We start from the raw sequence: 18,275 nt of genomic DNA on the forward strand, positions 1-18,275 counted from the left end.
CGGACCCGGTCGCTGGGTTGCTGGGTCGCTGGGTCGCCGGGTGAAAGGCCAAGCGATAAAACCGTAAGTGCAGACACTTACACTTCAGCGGGCTCGTTGCGGGCGTGGCATGCGATGACGATGACCGACGACCGATGCGATAAGCGTGCCCCAGGCTCGTGCCTCATAGTTGTTCCATTAGTTACATGCTGTACTCCAGTGATGCAAATGTTTGGAAAACTATAGGAATTGAACTATCCAAAATAGGCCCAAAAAGTGACACATTTCTGCACGGAAATATGACACTAAACTCCGGGGACACATGTAGTGAGGCTCTGCGCGGCGATACATCGTTGCCCCGACTTGTTAGACATACCTGAAAAATCACTCAAATCACTCAATTTCAAGTCATTCAAAACGATATTTTGTAACTACACCAACATCGTACTATGTCTATCCAGAACTTAAATACTCGAGACCCCTTTGCGGATGCCAGCAATGGCAGTAAGGATTACAGTCAACACTGGCCCGTACACATAAGAGTTCAGCATAGGAACGGTTTCAGGATAATCACCACTGTCCAAGGCCTGTCCCTGGAGTACGACTTGAAGAAAATAGTCCGTTGCTGTAAAAAGGAATTTGCCTGCAATGGAGCTGTGGTCGAGTATGGCAAAGTTATCCAGCTGCAGGGCGATCAGCGTGAGAATATCTGTCGATGGTTGACTAAGATGGGATTGGCCAAGTTGGATCAGCTGAGGATTCACAGCTTTTAAGCAGATACCAAGGACTAAGTTTTTAATCTAAAACTTAATAAGTTCAACTCACAAAAGAATATAGAAAAATATTATAAAATATGAGTTTTTAAATATTTATTTAATTTTCTTAAATAGAGTTGTGTGTTAGAACTTTCGGTAGTAAATCAAAACAATTAAATGGTCATGGTCACGGTTCCCCTGTCGATAGTTTGACATCTCTAGTGCAGGGGCATAAATTTGTCATAGGAAGTCATGGGCAGCAGGGCAACCGTCAAACAGTGTTGCCTCGTCAAGTGCCTCGTCATCGCCATCGCCATCGCGTAGCCGTCATCGGCGTCATGGTTCGTTCTATGCTGAAAGGGAAACGTGGAACGGAGACGGAGACAGACCACTGCTGAGTGTTTGGCACGCGCTCTCTCGCCGATCTGCCCCATCTGAATGAAAATGATTAGTTTGTGTTGTCTGATTTTGACAAGTGTTGTCATTAAGCCTGTCCAAACATTTTCGCTTGTGGAATTGACAAATTCCCAAATTTGCTTGATGATGTTCAATTTGTACGAAATAAATAACAAAATTGAAATTTCCATTGCACAGGATCATAAATTGATTTGCATAGGTGGCGATTGCAAGAAGTTTTTTTGTGAAAATGGGGAATCGAATTAAGAATCATTTTGTTAGATACAATATTCGGAATTGAATTCATTTTTGAAAATCAGTTATTTTCTAGTCAAACTCCCTTGATATGACTGATAATTTTGATATACCTTAGGTTTTGATTGATGGCCTAAATCAATGCCTCTGAATGTAGCAATCGCAGAAATGTCCAGAACAATCAACATTTCAAGAATAGAAAAGTTAAACAGAACCCAGAACCCAGCTCGATCTCCGCCTGGGGGCAATTAAATTTCTTTTATTCCGAACATTGATTTGTACATTGCCGGGGCCAACAATAACTGAACTTTGATCATAACTGAAGCCATAATTATGGGCGAACCCAATTTGGGAGTCTAGGCTTAGGAGCTCCAAGGGGTGCGGTACACATTTTATGTGTGTGCCTGCAATAAAAATGCTTTATAAGAATATACATATATACTTTTCCCATAGCATAGCTGACCGAGAGATGCACGGAACGAATCTTTATTTATGGCATAATGATCGCCGTCGACCGAGTCGTCCGAGTCGTCTAAGTCAGAGCATGCAGTAGGGAAGGAAAACTGTGTGTTTTTGGGTTCTGTTCCCAATACTTCGTATCCGTCTCATCGCTTTACGATCAATGTTCAATTCGGTTCTTCTGTGTGTTTGTATGTGTGTGCGTACTATGGAGTGGGACAACATCATCTGGCTCTGGCTCGGGCTCTGACTGGGGCTCTGGCCCTGGCCCTGGTCGAGCTCTCGATAATTCTTTATTATTTCTCTAAAACTTCACCTTTAATTAAACACGAAACGAAATTATAAAATTGTACCTGCTTTAGCAGCCGCCGTCCCTATCCAAGTCCAAGTCACAGTCAAAGTCGAAGTCAAAGAGTCGCTCGCTCGCGGTCGCGTCGCTTGTATTTTTTCTATTCCCTGTAGTCGTGATGGAGATGGGTATATACTATATTGGTAGATGTATGTAACAGGCCAGATGGCCGATGGATTTGGTGACCTACATATGTATAGATAACTCTATAATTACTTCATATCAAGTACAGTGTACAAGTATTTGTATCCACCTACCAGAATTCATTCCGATGGGATAATTCTCTATGGTTATATTCCTTTTATTTTTGGTTTTCCTACTCGATCAATAGGGTAATTCCATAGTCGTTGCATTAACTTGATCATTCTTACTTGTTCTCAACTGTTTTCTGTTTCCACAACTGGGGGAATTTCTACCTGGACAGTACACTGCGGCGGCGCATCGCGCAGCGTCTCTTCTGCCGGTGTCTGTTTCCCCCCACTCCTGCCCGCTGCTGCTCATCTGCCTGCCCCGCTTTTGTCTTGTGTGTGTCCCCAAATTCGATCAATTTAGATACAAACACCCATTTATGCATCAGTACCTTTTATTAAACTACTCTCTCTCCCTCTCTCACGCACTCTCTCAATATCTGCCTCTCTGTCGCAGTCGCAGTCGCTGTCTCTGTCTGTCTGTCTTCCTGGGTGCACGCGTATTGGTGTTTGTGTGGGTCGTCCGCAGTCCGATGGCAGCAATACGTGCTGCCTTAATAAGCCCGTTAATGGAATATTAGGCAAAGAGTTTCATTTGTGCGCTCCCTGCGGTGGGGGGTGAGAAGCGAAGATGTCCATACGCATACGCACATGGCGACAGAGACACACTGAGCGCAGAGACAAACACTCCGATTGAGTGGGACAGAAACGCTGAGAGAGAATCGAAGAGTGGGAGTGCAGGAGTGAGGGAGTGAGGGAGAGACAAGATAACAGTCAAAGCTGGAATTATCGGCGGCTGCTGCGCTGCTTTATTTACCTGGCATTCGATGAGTTCCAAGGGTATATGCATTGGTTACATATTAATGTCACATAAGGAACGCTTTCATGCGGATGCAAGTTCCTATTGGAAAATGCTTGTCGACTCTCTGTCGACTCTTAAACGTAGATCACCTTTATATACTAGTAGATATGTTAACCCTGTAATCATATAGAACTTTAGAACCTGTAGTGTTACCCTACCAGGTATCACATTGTCGAGGCGATCCTTCTTTATACTTATTGTAGCTGCTGCTGTGCTGCTTCTTGCTCATCTTCTTATTCCTGTTGCTGTTGTTGTTGTGCTGTGTCGCTCTTTGCACACTTTCCAGTGAGCGAGAGAGATAGACGCTGCTGTCTGAGAGCACACGCACACACACACACACACACAGACACAGCAGCAACGATCGAACGATTTTAGTGCTGGAATGCAATAAAATTTTATTTTTGTTTTGTCCGATTTGATTCAAGTTTTATAGTTTGTCCGCTTATTGTGTGTAGTGTAGGAGACACGATATACCCACATGGGACTAGCAGCGCGTACACGCACACAAGCCATACACGACAACAACAACAAAAAAGCAAGTTGGATACATCCCCATAATACAATGCAATGACAGAAATTCCTAAACTGGTACAGGTATCAATATCAATACCTGAATCCGATTTACAAAACTTGCGCACTGATGGAATTACAAAAATTATCATCTGGAATCCATTGGAAATACTTAAGGGTGTATAGTAGAAATGTTCTATACTAGTTGTGGAAGTGCCAACTATGATATGGAACTAAGAGCGGAAAATCAAAATTTGTAGTACAGTTGCTCTATAAGCTAAGGATCGGTAGCACCTATTCAAAATGCAAGATATCATAAATCTATTAAATGTAAATCTATAATATCTATAATATAAACAATAAATAATATAAAATAATAATAAAATAAAATAATATAAAAAAATATAAAATATAAATAATTAAAAATCTTAATTATAAACTTAATTTTCTCCTTAAAGTTATGGAAAATAGAAATATAAAATCATAGGAATATAGAAGAATAGTCTTTTATTTCACATTAGTTTCAACATTCAATTTAGAGTATAGGTTTCATTTATTCCCTTACGACCTAAAACTCTCTACTAACTATAACCGCCTATGCAGCATCTGATCAGCATATCTAAGAACAAGTTATACCATTTGTATTTACCAGCATTACCATTGGAAGTGACTCTTCATGACTTTCTGTGTCAGTGTGAGTTACCTTTTGTCGTTATTCCGATACTCGCACTAAATTCCAAATTAACATAATTTGATCGAGCGGTACACCAAGGGCGATGCATTTTTTATGATCCCAGTCCCCCCACCCCATCCCATCGCATACCTTTACTGGCTGGGCTGGGAAATTATTACGAGGAAAACGATACCTTTTCCCCCAGATTTCCACAGCGCCCGCTCTTTCAGTTTCTTGGCCACAAATAATGAACAAGATGCTTTCTTTTCCATCTTTACATTTATCTGCAAGGAGGATCTGGCAAGACCATAGCAATGAACCGTCTGTTTCTATACAGGCAGCGACAAGGTGTGGGGACGGACAGACCATCCAACTAGACAAATGTTATTACCAAAAACGAAGACAACGACCGACCCCAAAGATCTGTGACTAAATTTATTCAAAAGAGATTCGAAAAACGTCGCATTTGCTTCATTCTCTCCCCTTTCTTTGTTAATTTGAAACAGTTTGATACTTATACACAGACTCCGGGACATGGGGCATGGGGCATGGGCATCCACAAAAGATATGGATACCTAGGCACCCATACTGGCACTCAGACTAAAGGTAATTCTAATGCGTGTGACTGCCATTAGAGGAAAGTACTTTGGAGAGTCTTCGGATGCCGCCGCCGCCGCCATCGTTTGGTAAGGGACCCAGCCCAGCCCCTGCTCCAGTGTCAGAGTGGCAGCATCCAGCAGCCAGCATCCAGCTAGAGCTCTTGCATTTCACCAATGCCACGTCTTTCTCCCTCTCTTCTTTTCTCTGTGCTGGCTTTCTTTCACCTACAAGATTTATGGCACTGTATTTGTATTATTTTTAGTTGTTTTATGTCAGCCACAGATACAGATACACGCCTGTTCCCAGTCCTCGGGCACCCCTTGACTTTGCCCCGCCGCCTGCACACAATCGTACCTGAACGGCATTCTTGGTTAGCTTTTGATTCAGGAGCTCTTTGGATGACTAACTACAGTATGTAGTAGTGGCAGGGGGCTGTATGCAGGAACAATCGTATGACTCGATGCAAGTCACAAGTCGTTGAGTCATCGTTCGACAGCAGCAACGTAACCACATTTGCAATTACGCTTTTACGAATACTCGCAGTTGCATTTAGTTATTAAGTTAATTGCTAGTGGGCTGCAGCCTTAACACTTGTCTAATCACATTTTGAACTAATAAATTTAATAATTAACCCATTTGTATACACCGATTTGCAATTAAATCCGCACATTATTCATACAAAATCTAATTTGAGAATTACTAACACTAAAAGATGTTTAAGTTCTTCTCTGATTTAATCAATTAAAGCCCATGGCCTACATATCCAACTTACTTAGACCAACACAAAAATATTCAGTCAATTGTAAAATAGCATTGATGGAGAGTTTTCAATTTTTATTTTTATTGACATATTTTGATGGCAAAGGGATACATCAATTTGATATAATTAAATGCTTACTTAGCTGCTCTTCTAAAAAGAACGTATAAATATGTAAATGGAAATTAGCTGAAGGCTATAGCAGCAATTGCTAGTTTATCATCACTTACTATAAGGTTTAAAACTTATAGTAAGTTATTAAATTAAAAAAAAAAAAAATAAATAAATAAATAATAAATGGAAATTAGAATTTGATGATGGAATCACAATGTTTTCATTCAAATAAATTTCCAATTTTCCTATATGTATTCTCAAAGATCTATTTAATTCCCTTTAATTTTTAATCATTATTATATCATTAATAATTAATATTTCCCATATGTATTCTCAAAGATCTATTTCCCTTTAAATATTAATCATTTTGGGTGCAACTGTACTTTAACGGATAGGTTTTCGCTTATTGGGAAAAACTGTACTTTAATTACTAATCAAAAAGTTGTTTTTAGGAACATGTCTGATCATTTCTGGTCATGTCTGAAGCAACCAACAGCTTGCTGACGCTCGTAGGGTTTCGATATTAAAACTTAACTTAATAAATAGTTCTAGTACCATAAACCAAACACCATAAAATATCTCAAAAGCGGTAAAAAAAAAGAGACCAAGTTTTCAAAGGTCGTTAAACTTGAACAGTTCTGGAGTGGAGGCGGCACGAAATCTTTCCAATAAACTTGATGTATGAGCCAGCCACGATTACCAAAAGACTAAATTCAGTCTTTTCTTTCCATTCAGCTGGAAACAAGTGAAGCATACAATAGATCAAAGAACAAAAGGCACAGCTCTACAGTTGGCAATTATTATTAGCAGCCCATGGCACATCCTCGGCCTCTGCTCAACTGCCATTTGTGGCATGCCACGTGAAACAACGAGACGTATAAATAATGTCTTGTCGCTAATTTCATAGAAGTTATTAATTAATGGTATGGTATGGGTACGCAGCAGATTCTATTCTGTCTCTAGTTGGACCCAAAAGCTCTTTTGGCTAGTTTCCTCTGCCTAATCTTCTAAGTATTTGTGGCTGCGGTCATTCCCATTCCATTTGTATTCCAATTCCAATCCCACTTGATGTTATGCTAATCGCAGATGGTCGTCGGACTTGGGCGGTGCGGAGTGACCAGGTCGGAGAGGCTGGGACTGGGACTGGGACTGGGACTGGAGAGGCTTTACGATGGCCGTAGAGACATGTTCTCTGTATAAAATTAAACAACGTTTGATTGCTTTTGTGTGGAGGGATCGCAAAGCATTTTTCTATCTTATTTCCAGTTTTCTTATTTCGCTTATTATTCCTTTTGGAGTCACACACACACATACCCAACTAAATTTAAATAAAAGTTGAAATTTCTTCTTAGTTTCGAAAGTTCATTGCACTGAACAAAGTTTTGGAGTAGAGCGAGCGGGTTTCTATGTAGATGTCGTTACACCGGCCACGATCAATGATCAACGATCAGCGATCAGCGATCAACGATCAACGATCGATGAAGATCTTCCGCTCTCAGCTTGGGCCGGGGAATTCCCAGAAGAAGGATTTACTCAACACGATCTTGATCCTTCTAATGCTGAATCTAATCAGCAGGTGTCGCTTGATCGTCCAGTCCAATTATTGCTAAACATTTCGAAGTACACGAATCCCATTCCCCGTACGTGATTTCGCACTCAAGATAGTTGCATCCCAGGACACGGTCGCTCCTCTCCTCTCCTACCCGTCCTCGTTCTATTCTGAGAACTGCAATTGTTCTCATCCTCCTTTGTTCGCCACGTAGTTTTGCTCGGACGTGCGTCCTGCCCGTCCCTCATAAGTATAAAAAATGTTTCCAAAGATAGCTGAAATTGCCAAATTGTCCTACATATGAGCCACATTCTAATTATGTGTGTGCCACAATTGCTACAGGGAATAACAAAAGAAAAGAGCATCATGCATTTATTTTCGCTGGATTTTCCCTTTTTTTGCATTTGATGAGAGATACGGCCCTGCCCATTCAGCCATTCAGGCACATGTGATGCAAGGATAACAAACAGTTGGTAAAAGGGGTAAAAACGATTGTGTAAAACTGAAAAGTCATACAATAGAAATGAAACCAACAATTGCGATTTCTTGAGAATTATATTGCTTGCAGAAGAAATGCATTTTTTGTATATGTGTAATTTTCGTATAATTTTTTGTGCAACTATTTATATTTACTACAGTGGTGTGTGTGTTAGTGAAATTATTCTACATGCATAATTACTAGAAAAATGCTTGGAAGAAGGATCTACATGCCCGTACCATTTATTTTATTTTTCTAAATACTTCGAATTCTCCTCGTGAATTATTTCTAAAGCCGGAAAGGACAGAGGTGTAATAATAACACCTAAAAGACTGAAGAGAAGCCTAATAACTATGAATTGAATTATGCTAATTATAATTTAGTGCTGCTTGACTCTCAACTTCTCCAAAGATATTTTCTTTTACACCCGACAAATTTTTTGTGAAACTTTTTTTTCATTAGTTTTGAAAAGATATAAAATTTGTCATGCAAATTCCCATTTAATATTATCATTCATTCATTACACGGCAACGTCGCGACGTTCGCCTCTTGCTTTTGCATACTTTCCCATTCTGGAGCCAACAATTTCTCAGCCCATAACTTTTAGTTATTCACTTAATTTTTCCAGTGAAACTGGTGAATAATGCGAAGGGGGAGTTGTCTGATCATTAATGAGAAAACTCGCAGATGCAATCGCAATTTGTTTTGGGCCCCAGCTACTGCAAAAAAGATGGCCAAGAGCAAAGGATGGGACGGATGGCATCCTGCCACTGAATCGGAATTGGCAGGGACGGGAGCGAAAGTCCGGACTGCGGAAAGGCGATGAACATTCAATGGCGGTGAGTCAGCCCCGAGGAGCAGCGTCGGTAAACAGGAAACAGCAGCGACAAGGAGGAGAAAAGTAAAGCAGCAGCAGCCAGAACCCGAGCCAGAGCCAGCCATGCAGCCTGCAGCGCGAAATGTTGCACCATGCAGCAGAGCAGTCGCCTGAGAAAACACACACACACTGAGAGATACTTTTTCGGATTCTGCTGGGAGGCTGCAGATCTCAGGCAATCGTAAAAAATGATTTTTTATTTGTTGCACGGCCCCAGAAGGAGTAAATGTCTGAACAAATTTGGACTGCAATGAGCACACGGCAATGGCATGGGGCCCGAAGATGGTTATACGACCAAGATTACTTGGCACCAGATTACATTAGCTCGGAGACTTGGCTAGTCGTTAGACCCCCATGAGATATGGGCAGCACATTGAGCAAATTCAGCAGAAGAAGAAATCAGCACAGACAGACGGAGAGACGGACAGGCAGATCGACCTTGAAAATGGCAAACTATGCCGGCAGCAGCAGGCGCTACACACACACACACACACACACACACACATGGAGAGCAGGGAGAGCTTTCAGAGAGCAGCCAAGTCCTATCAGCAGTGGCCCAGGGCCCCAGATCTCAGAAAACGAGTTTAGCTACCAGACCGCCAGGGCATCTGTGTGCGAACAAAGTGTATCTAACAGATACGCGGACACACACCAATCCAGATACGAGATACAGATACATGTGTGTTGGTGTGTGGCATGGGAAAAGTCAAAGACGAAGAGGAGGAATCGCAAAGGCGAAACTCGGTCTTTGTGCCAATAGAACTTAGAATGCGGTAGGACGACGCCGCCGCCGATGCCGATGCTGACAGGCAGAGAGTCCCAGAAAGTTGTTGTGTGCAGATACCCTACTGCAGAGGGTAGTACGGATTTGAAGAGAACTAATCCTGAATACATTTTCACAACCTTTTACTCTTCAATCAGGTGATATGGGTGATTTTAAAACCATTCGGATCACTCGATCATGGGAAGGAACACAACTGCAAGGGTACCCAACAATTCGACTACTGCCTGCCGCATTGCTTTCTTGTTGTTGATGATGATTTCGCCTTTGTGGGGCACTGCAGGAAACGATATTGTTGCCAGACCTAAGCCCCCAGCCACCAGCCCCCTAACCCCAGGCCCCCGACATCGCATACCCATTACTGCAACAATTGTGGGAAATGGGAGCAAGTTGCTTCTAAACCCGTTCGCATATGTTTTTTTTTCCTTCTTTATTCTGACTGGGGGGCAGGCAGGGTCTCAGCATTCAGCAACCAGCTCTGTGGTGTGTGAGGGCGGCGGCGATATGCAAGATTTGATTTCAACTTCATCTGCACATGGGATTTGATTTGGTTGTTTGTGTGCCACATTCAGAATTTAATTAACTTCATTTATTTTGCCGCAATTTTGACACATTTGACACAGAGCGACTTCACGTCGTCCCCTTTTGACTGTTGTCCTTCAAGTCACAACAACGAACATGAAAGCGAAGAACAAGCGAACAAAAAAATAACAAAAATTGCAAAAATTAAAATATAATTTGATTTATAGGTGGGGGCCCGACTAATGACATCCTTTTCCGAAAAACAGTGCGTTTCAAAAGTGCGAGACAGTTGAAATTTTAAATCTGTGGGGCATATATTCAAGCCTGTGCGGTACTCCCAGGCTACTCAAAACTGGTTCGAAGTGGACTCTGCGGCATATCTCAGACAGTATAATAGCAAGTCAGCTACTTATCTGTTAATCTCAATTCCCTGGAACAGAACTACACCCGGCTAAGCATTATTGCCTCTGGCGAATCAGGGCTAGGACAGCCCTAAAGTCAACACGTGAAATGGCGATGGCGGTGGCGGTGGCTTGTGGCTTGTGGGGGAATGACAATATGGGGCTTCATAAAGATGAGCGTTTTATGCATCCTTAACTTACACTCTATTTTAATTGCCAAGAGATCCTGAGCGGAGAGGCGCAGTCGCCACACTTGGTCCCAGTACCGGTCCCGATCCCGATCCCGGTCCCACACTCTCTCTCTTGCCACCGATCTCATGTGCAATTAAACAGTCCGGCGCATCCAGTGCCGGGCAGGGCAGGGCAGTGCAGGGCGAGTGCAGAGTGCAGGCAAAAGCAAATTTACGTCCGCTGTCAAAAGGCAGCGACGTAGCGTATTTAATATTTTTCAGCGTGTTTTACCTTTTCATGTTGTGTCATCATCAGCATCCAGGCCTCAGTCTCTCAGTCCTCAGTATCTCAGTCCTCAGTCTCTCAGCCTCTCAGTCTCTCACTCCTCAGCCTCTGAGTGAGCGTCAGCTCGCGTTTTGCACTGAAAAAGATACAGATACAGGCACCAATACAGTCAGTCGCATGGGATACACTTACGATCCTGTTCCTGCCTCACCACCTGAGTGTGCGGCGAGATGAGGTGGATAGAGGTGGATCGGGCACAAATTTGTACGCTCAACTACAAACTAAAAAGTCTTCAAGTCTTAAAAGCATTTGCAGAAAAAGGCGAAGGCACAAAAGTAAACACAATAAAGGCATAAAAATTGCGAGTGAACAAAACAAATAAAAATCGAGAGAAATAACAAGTAGAGGAATGCTGCCTGCAGTCTCCATGTTGCGACTATAAAATGCCCATTAAAACAAGTTTCCAATAGTAATGCTGAGTAGTTAGTAGTCTTTTTTCCATTCTTGTTAGCATTTATATCGAACAATCGAACTAAAATTAAAATTCTACATATTACAGGATGCCATTCAGATTTCTATATATTGGTCAATATTTGTGGATATCACAGGGTTGCCTTTATTATTTATTCAAAATGAATTTAGGTTGGTCAGTTTATAAGTTCCAATATCTATCGGAGTCCAATATCTTAATAATTATGGATATTGCTAAGATTTCTTGAGCGTCCATAAATGTAGGACCAAATCATTACTCTTTATTATTCGAACAGTAACTAGTATGTTATTATAATATTATTATATATTTATCTAATAGTGCCAATAGCTGTAAGGTTATCGGAAATTCGCACACTGATGCTATTCAAGTGTCAGTGCTTAGAGGGCAGAGGTTAAGTGTTCCATCATACCCATCGCACCCTCCCAGTACGGGGTACAAAAAGGAGTCGCGAAACAAAATGCTGAACGCTCGGACTGAGGGGGGTTGATCTTCAGGGGGAAGCGCGGTCTGGCTGGAGTATGTTGTTTTGTATCTGTGCTGCTCATTTGCACTTGGAATACAAAAGATACATTTTCGTAAGACCATTTTGACATGACAAGATAACGACAAGCAATCCGACCGAGCGGACTCACCCAAAGCCCCGAGAGGTACGAAGAGTGGACGTGGACCCAACTGTTGACAGTGGGGGAGGGGTAAGAGTATGTAGAGGGGCATACCCTGTACCCGCTCATTGGCTCCTGGCTCCTCTCCTCTTCTGTCCGCTCCTGTCCTGTCCTCTCCTGTCCTGTTCCACGACCTTTGCCTGAGTGTTTCGTATTTTAATTTTCATTACGGCCACCTTACGGCCGTCCCTGCCCTGCCTCTCCACGCAGCTTCTCTCTGGTCGGTCGGTCCCCCCTCCCTCTGGCGTTCCATTAAAGGTTCTTGAGAAGCTGCGCCAGCGACGACGACGACGTCAACGCAGGCAGCGCAAAAGTGAGTATTTCCAAGAAATTGCAAATTATTTTTGAGCCGAGCGCCTGCGCCTGCTTCTCAGCCACAACCTCAGCCCGGAGCCCGAAGCCGAAGCTGAAGCTGAAGCTCAATCTCAAGCGAACCTGGACTGGACTCTCTCTGCCCGTGCTGCCTCCCCAGTGCTCATCACATGACTATCCTATCCCGACGCAGGAGACGCAGCACAAGCAAAAGCAAAAGCAGAAGCAGTCGATGCCGCAGCCGCCGCCAAAATGAGTTAGCATCCCAATCCCCCGACTGGCTTCGTTGTCTGCCTCGGAGTGCTACCTCGCAATAGTATAGAAGAGGTGTATATTGGGTTCGTGTAGAGTATGCCACAGGCAGCATAAAGTAGATCAGGCATCGGGAATCTATTTGTGGGTTAGAAACCACTTCGAGCACTATGAGAATTAAATGCAGAAGAACTATCATTTATTGAGAAAAATATGTGGTACACATTACCAAGGATATTAAGCTCTTATTCGGTAGAGTCATTTATGCAGCTATTATCTACAAGTATACCCAGAATCAGCAAGATCTGATAAACACCTTTAGTCGAATTAATATACATAAATATCTACCAAAAACGGAACCTGTCATCGAATTTTTACAGGCAAATTTTCATTTATTTCTCTTATTCCCAGAATTACCAATTAAAAAATACATTAGATCACTGGGTATCCCCACTGGGTATCCCAAAAATATCTATAGAGATCACAGTGCCTGTATCTGTACCTCTCTCTGTAGATGTGTGTGTGTGTATGTACTCCGACCGAAACAAATGCCCAGATACTTTTGCCCATTGACACTCTCTGAGCTCCTCTGGCCTCTTTATGCTGCTGTTGCTGCTGCTGCTGCTGCTGCTGCTCTTCAGAGCGTCTGTCTGTCCAGCGTCGCCGGCCATCGGCCATCAAGTGCCCCAACATTGGTACCGGCCCGGGACCACTGCCCGCGTCGCTCCTTCCATAAAGTCGTGTTTATGCCTTCTCATAAACATTTTTATTTTAATGATTTTTATTATTGCGCACATTCGTTACTTTTTATACAGCCACGGCGAAGAGAGGATCACTTCGTAGCACCGCGTATCGAATTTGATTCTGCCGCCGTGTCCCCACAATTGTGTCCTGATCTTTGCCGGTTGCCCCGTGTTGAAGTGCCACTTCTACATAAATATACATATGTATCCTCTACCTGTTGCCGGTTTCTGTATAAAGGTATATACTATATAAATTTATATGTTTACTTATCCCTGAGCACTATATCCCTACAAGTAATGCATGGGAATAATATTTCAAGGATTTCAAAAAAGAAATCTGCCCAAGTATCTTTTAAACAGATAATTCCCAGACATAACTGATATTAAATATTATATTTGATTATATATTGGATTATATGATCCTTGAAGATCTTAGCTTAATACCATGGGTTATTAAAATCAAAGAAAAACTTCCAAGATTTGAGTTCTCGAATTACGAGGTGGTCCATTTCTATCATTATTATCGTAGGTATACATATGTACGTGGGATATTCCAACAAACGAATGAATCAAATATCTCTTTGTACATATGTACCTTAGCTTTATTTACTCGAACCTAATTTGAGATTCGCCAACTCCGAAACTCAATTACAAACCCATGTACAGACATCGCGCTTGGCTTACCTTACCCTTCCTTGCTTCTTGTGGCGACTCAGAATGTGGATAAGGCAGTCGGTTGCCGGCAAAATTTGCAACCAATAAAAATTAATTTACGTTCGATTGCAAAGTTTTCGCCTCGGTCCGAGCGCCGCCACCGACGCGCTGTCGTTGATGACACATAAAATGCCACATTTACGGCCCCTTAAGATCCAACTCTTGTATTTGTTTCTTTGCCTTCACCCCACCCCCCGCCCGCTTCAGTTTCTCAGTCGGTACGAAAATGTTCACTTCGAAAAATGGCCGTCTGCCCGGAGATGGGGGCCAAGCCAGTCACAAACTCTCAAAGTTTGTGCTCATTCTGATCAGTTTGTGTACTTTTTTTTTTTCCTAACCCTAAGACTAACACTAACACTGACAGCCATTGCAGAAATGGCCCTGGAGCACAGTTGGCCAGTTGGCTTAATGCCGCTTATATGTATGCCCCACCGCTTCACCTGGCCACATTCGTTGGCGACTCGTGAAACCTTTCCAGGAATCGGGACCGGCACTGGGACGGGGGACCGCAACACCGCCTGCCGGCTGGCCTGGCGTGGCGTGGCGGCTGATATTGCCTCCAGTCATGCCTGCAGTTCGGCAATTCCACCTTGAACCTCATTGCTTTGAAGTTTTGGTAGTTTGCCTGCCAGAAATTAATATCTCATTTGATACTGATATTCTTGACCGAACCCCAAAAAAGTACTTTAAAAGATAAGCAAAGGTTTTTGAAAGATTGCCTTAACTTTTAGCTAGATTTTAATCTTAAAAATAGTCTCTGAATTACTATATAACTAATAAATAGCCCGATATTCATCTTTCCAAACGAAATAGGTTTAATTTTCTTAATATTTTAATTAATTAAAAAATATGCGAATACGGTTACTCAAGGAAATTACAAGGAAAAGTCCCATAGGCCAAAGCATTCTTAATGAACAATTTAAATTTATAAGATGCCAATATTTCCGTAGGTTAATGCTTTCTAGGCCTTAAAACACTAACCACAACACTTAAATTCTGTATTTGGGAGTGCCCACAATTAATTCTCGAAGTATTCTGTGCTAAGTTTCGAATGTTCCCACCATCCTAACAGGTCATGCCAAATTCGTATCCACAGAAGACCTACATCAACTTCAAAACTCGAAACGGGGCTTTTCGCTTGGGCAAAACGATCTGGAAACATTTTGAAAGGCACCGAAAGGCAAGCTTTCAGCGATACCCAGCCGCAGTCACACAGAAACAAGATTAATATGGGAAAATATAAATTAATTTTGATCGGAATCAGAGTAGCAGGAATACATGCTGAATATGAAGCTCGTTTGGTGCATTATTTGTAGCCTTGATTGGAGAGAAACAGGATTATTCAGACGTAAATTCAATATATTTCCTTATTTTATTGGTGTTTAACATTATTGAAACACTTAATTATTCTAAAGCGTATTTGGTTAGGCTCTAATATCCCCTCCAAACGGGTAGTCAGCGTTGATTCGATGAACTAGCGTCGCGGTGTCTCGTCCAGCAGACCGACAGTGCGACGCAGCTGGTTAACTTCGGCCTGCAGACGGCCAACACTGTTATCGGACGCTTGATGGCTGGCGGCTGCTGCTGCTGCTGGGGCAGGTGCTGTGGGTACTGTTGGTGCGGCGGGCCTGGCTACGGCTCCGGTTCCGGCAAAGGGCACAGCACCCTCAACGCTGGCAATCGAGAAGTCTGGATGAATCTGTGGCGTGGTCACGTGCAGACCTGAGGTGGCTGTCTGAGGGGATTTGCCCGCCATTGTGCCACGGTGGCTGGCAATCATTTTCTTTAGCTTGCTAATAGCCGACTCGCGTTGGGAGTCTATCACCATACGCATGGCTTCCTGGTCGCCCGACATGGCCTTCTCCAGCGAATCGGAGCCCTCGTCGATGAGCACAAAGTTTATCACGTGGGCATGGGTGCCGGGCTTGATGCGATAGATGGGCTTGCCGCCATCGCCGCCACTCGCGTTCGAAATCGATGGAATGTCAACCATTTTGGCCATCTCCCCACCAACCTGAAAGATCGATGTGTGGCCATTGACGAGCACCGGCTTGGGCATCACATACGGCGCCGACACGAATTGCGAGCACTTGCGCTTGGTCTTCTCCACAATGGTGGACACTGTGCATCCCGGTGTATTGCAGCCGCGCGACGCCAAGTCGCCGCCAGAAACGTTCGCCGTGGAGGCTGCACTGTTGCCTGGGGTTCCAGGCAGATTGTTGCTGCTACTTTGCTGCTGCATCTAGGTAAACAAAGGAAATCAATCAGCTATACAGCAGGGCAGCCTTAAACCAGCAACAAACCTTTTTAATTTTATTTTTTTCCAATTTAATTGATTTGCAAAAATTTTAGCGTCGTCCGATATCGATAAAATATACCGAAAATACTCGAAATGGTCTAACGCGTAATGTCAAAACCCCAAAGCGCGTTGTAAAAAATACCAAAAATACTGGCAGCGCAGTGCGCATGTCGATAGACCGATAGGTGACGTTGGCGCGCAAATTGAAAATAGAATTAAAAAATGCAGCCATAGGAAAAAAATAGCAAAACAATACGACTAGTTATAAAATAGTACACGCAAGAAAGGAAATGCTACATTTGTATTCAAGCTCGTAAAAATGTTTTGCCGTGCGTGGGTGCAATGACCACTGATGTGACCTCGAACTGGACGCGTTGAGGCTGAGGAGGCAGCGACACCCGCTTCATTTACATTCCAAGTACTTTAAAAATGGACAGACAACGCGAGTCGTTAAAAGATGCGCTCGCATCCCCAGCGCTCCGACCGCTAAAATGCTGTTTTAGTGCAGCGATTGCGAGTGGAACTGTCCAGCCGCCAGCTTCTTTAATTTCCACTCGTCAATCATCCATCCCAGTCGCTCAAAGCGAAGCTTGGCCCAGCCAGAGCCCCAGCCACAGCCACAGCCAGAGGAGCATCTCGGCCACAATAACCACATCAGAGTTGCAGCCTCATTGTTGGCTCAAATGAAATAATTACTTTAGCATACGGCATACGACTGGCTGGCCGACTGTTTTGCTGTCTGTCTGGATGTCTGGCTGTCTGGCTCTCGACTCTTGACTCTCGCTCTCCGTGTATCTGCGTGCATATGCATCCTTAGTCATGGCCAATATATCGACTCGCATTAACAACGACAACAACAGCATCAGCAGCCGAAGCCGAAGCCGAAGCAGCAGCAGCAGCAGCAGCGGCAGAGGGTAGTGCAATAAAAATCCACCAACACGAGTCCGGGAATAATAAGAAATGAAATGCCATTTATTAAGCATTAATAAGTGCAAGCTTCCACCGGTCCATCCATCCTCCAGATCCTGCATGCACTTGGGACCCATAAGCCCAGGCCCAAGCCCAAGCCCAGGCCCGAGCACACACCCAGCACTCGCATCTGACTCAGCATGCGATGCCCAACGATGCCTGTGGGCCATCCACTCTCCTGCAGCTTCTGCTCCTTCCTGCTCTCTGGCCAGGCCCCTCCTTCAGGCATCCGTCTGCCATCATTTTGGCTATAAACTCTCGTGGGGCAGCAACACACTCGTATGAGGGGAAACAACTTGCATCTGGGGGTGTCAAGATGTTAAAGTAAACTCGCTCCGCTTGATAACATATTCAATTTGTTTGTTCTATCCTGCAGGCCTCGTATGAAGACCTTTTCAAAGGAGGTTTCTTCATTATGGAAGTGCAGCAGCACATCAGATTTTATATAAATATTTCATAATCGTATTCCAGTGCTAGTTTTTCGTATGGCAATCACATCGGAAGTTTGCGTACTTATACTCCGAAATTCTTGATTCCCTTTGATGCCTGTGACTAATCAGAATTCACGACGAGTACCTGAGGCATTCAACAGAAATAAAAAACAATAAAAAGTAGTGAAATTTAAAAGCCGATGGCTTACATACCCTTGCAGATTATTCAAGTTTAAGTAGCTTATGGATTATTTATCTATTCCTTGTGGTTGTCCACTATTCCACAGAAATAAATTTTCAGCGACGGCGTTAAAGTTAAATGACTTTAAATACTTCGCATCTGATGCTCTGCGGGATGCTCTGTTCAAAATGTTATAGTACCCTCTTTAAGGGTATTTAAAAACTGCAAGCGAAAGCAGAGCATCAGCAGCACATGCAG

General features: G+C 43.2%; 2 protein-coding genes across 2 annotated transcripts; one reads left to right on the forward strand and one right to left on the reverse strand.

Annotated features, from left to right (window-relative positions):
* The first annotated feature begins 347 nt into the window (after positions 1 to 347).
* LOC111069194 (eukaryotic translation initiation factor eIF1-like) lies at positions 348 to 821 on the forward strand. The gene has a single exon (XM_022359137.1). The coding sequence runs from the start codon at positions 429 to 431 to the stop codon at positions 750 to 752; it is 324 nt and encodes a 107-aa protein (XP_022214829.1). The 5' UTR covers positions 348 to 428; the 3' UTR covers positions 753 to 821.
* Positions 822 to 15,510: 14,689 nt separating this feature from the next.
* Positions 15,511 to 16,395, reverse strand: LOC111069191. Its single transcript, XM_041593980.1, has one exon. The coding sequence runs from the start codon at positions 16,377 to 16,379 to the stop codon at positions 15,612 to 15,614; it is 768 nt and encodes a 255-aa protein (XP_041449914.1). The 5' UTR covers positions 16,380 to 16,395; the 3' UTR covers positions 15,511 to 15,611.
* Between the last annotated feature and the right edge of the window lie 1,880 nt (positions 16,396 to 18,275).

This window comes from Drosophila obscura, unplaced genomic scaffold, assembly GCF_018151105.1.
Source record: "Drosophila obscura isolate BZ-5 IFL unplaced genomic scaffold, ASM1815110v1 contig_200, whole genome shotgun sequence".
Lineage (NCBI taxonomy): Eukaryota > Metazoa > Arthropoda > Insecta > Diptera > Drosophilidae > Drosophila > Drosophila obscura.

What these genes read in the sequence shown, in the direction of transcription:
- LOC111069191 (XM_041593980.1), bottom strand. Translation starts at nt 16,379, where the DNA reads ATGCAGCAGCAAAGTAGCAGCAACAATCTGCCTGGAACCCCAGGCAAC.
- LOC111069194 (XM_022359137.1), top strand. Translation starts at nt 429, where the DNA reads ATGTCTATCCAGAACTTAAATACTCGAGACCCCTTTGCGGATGCCAGC.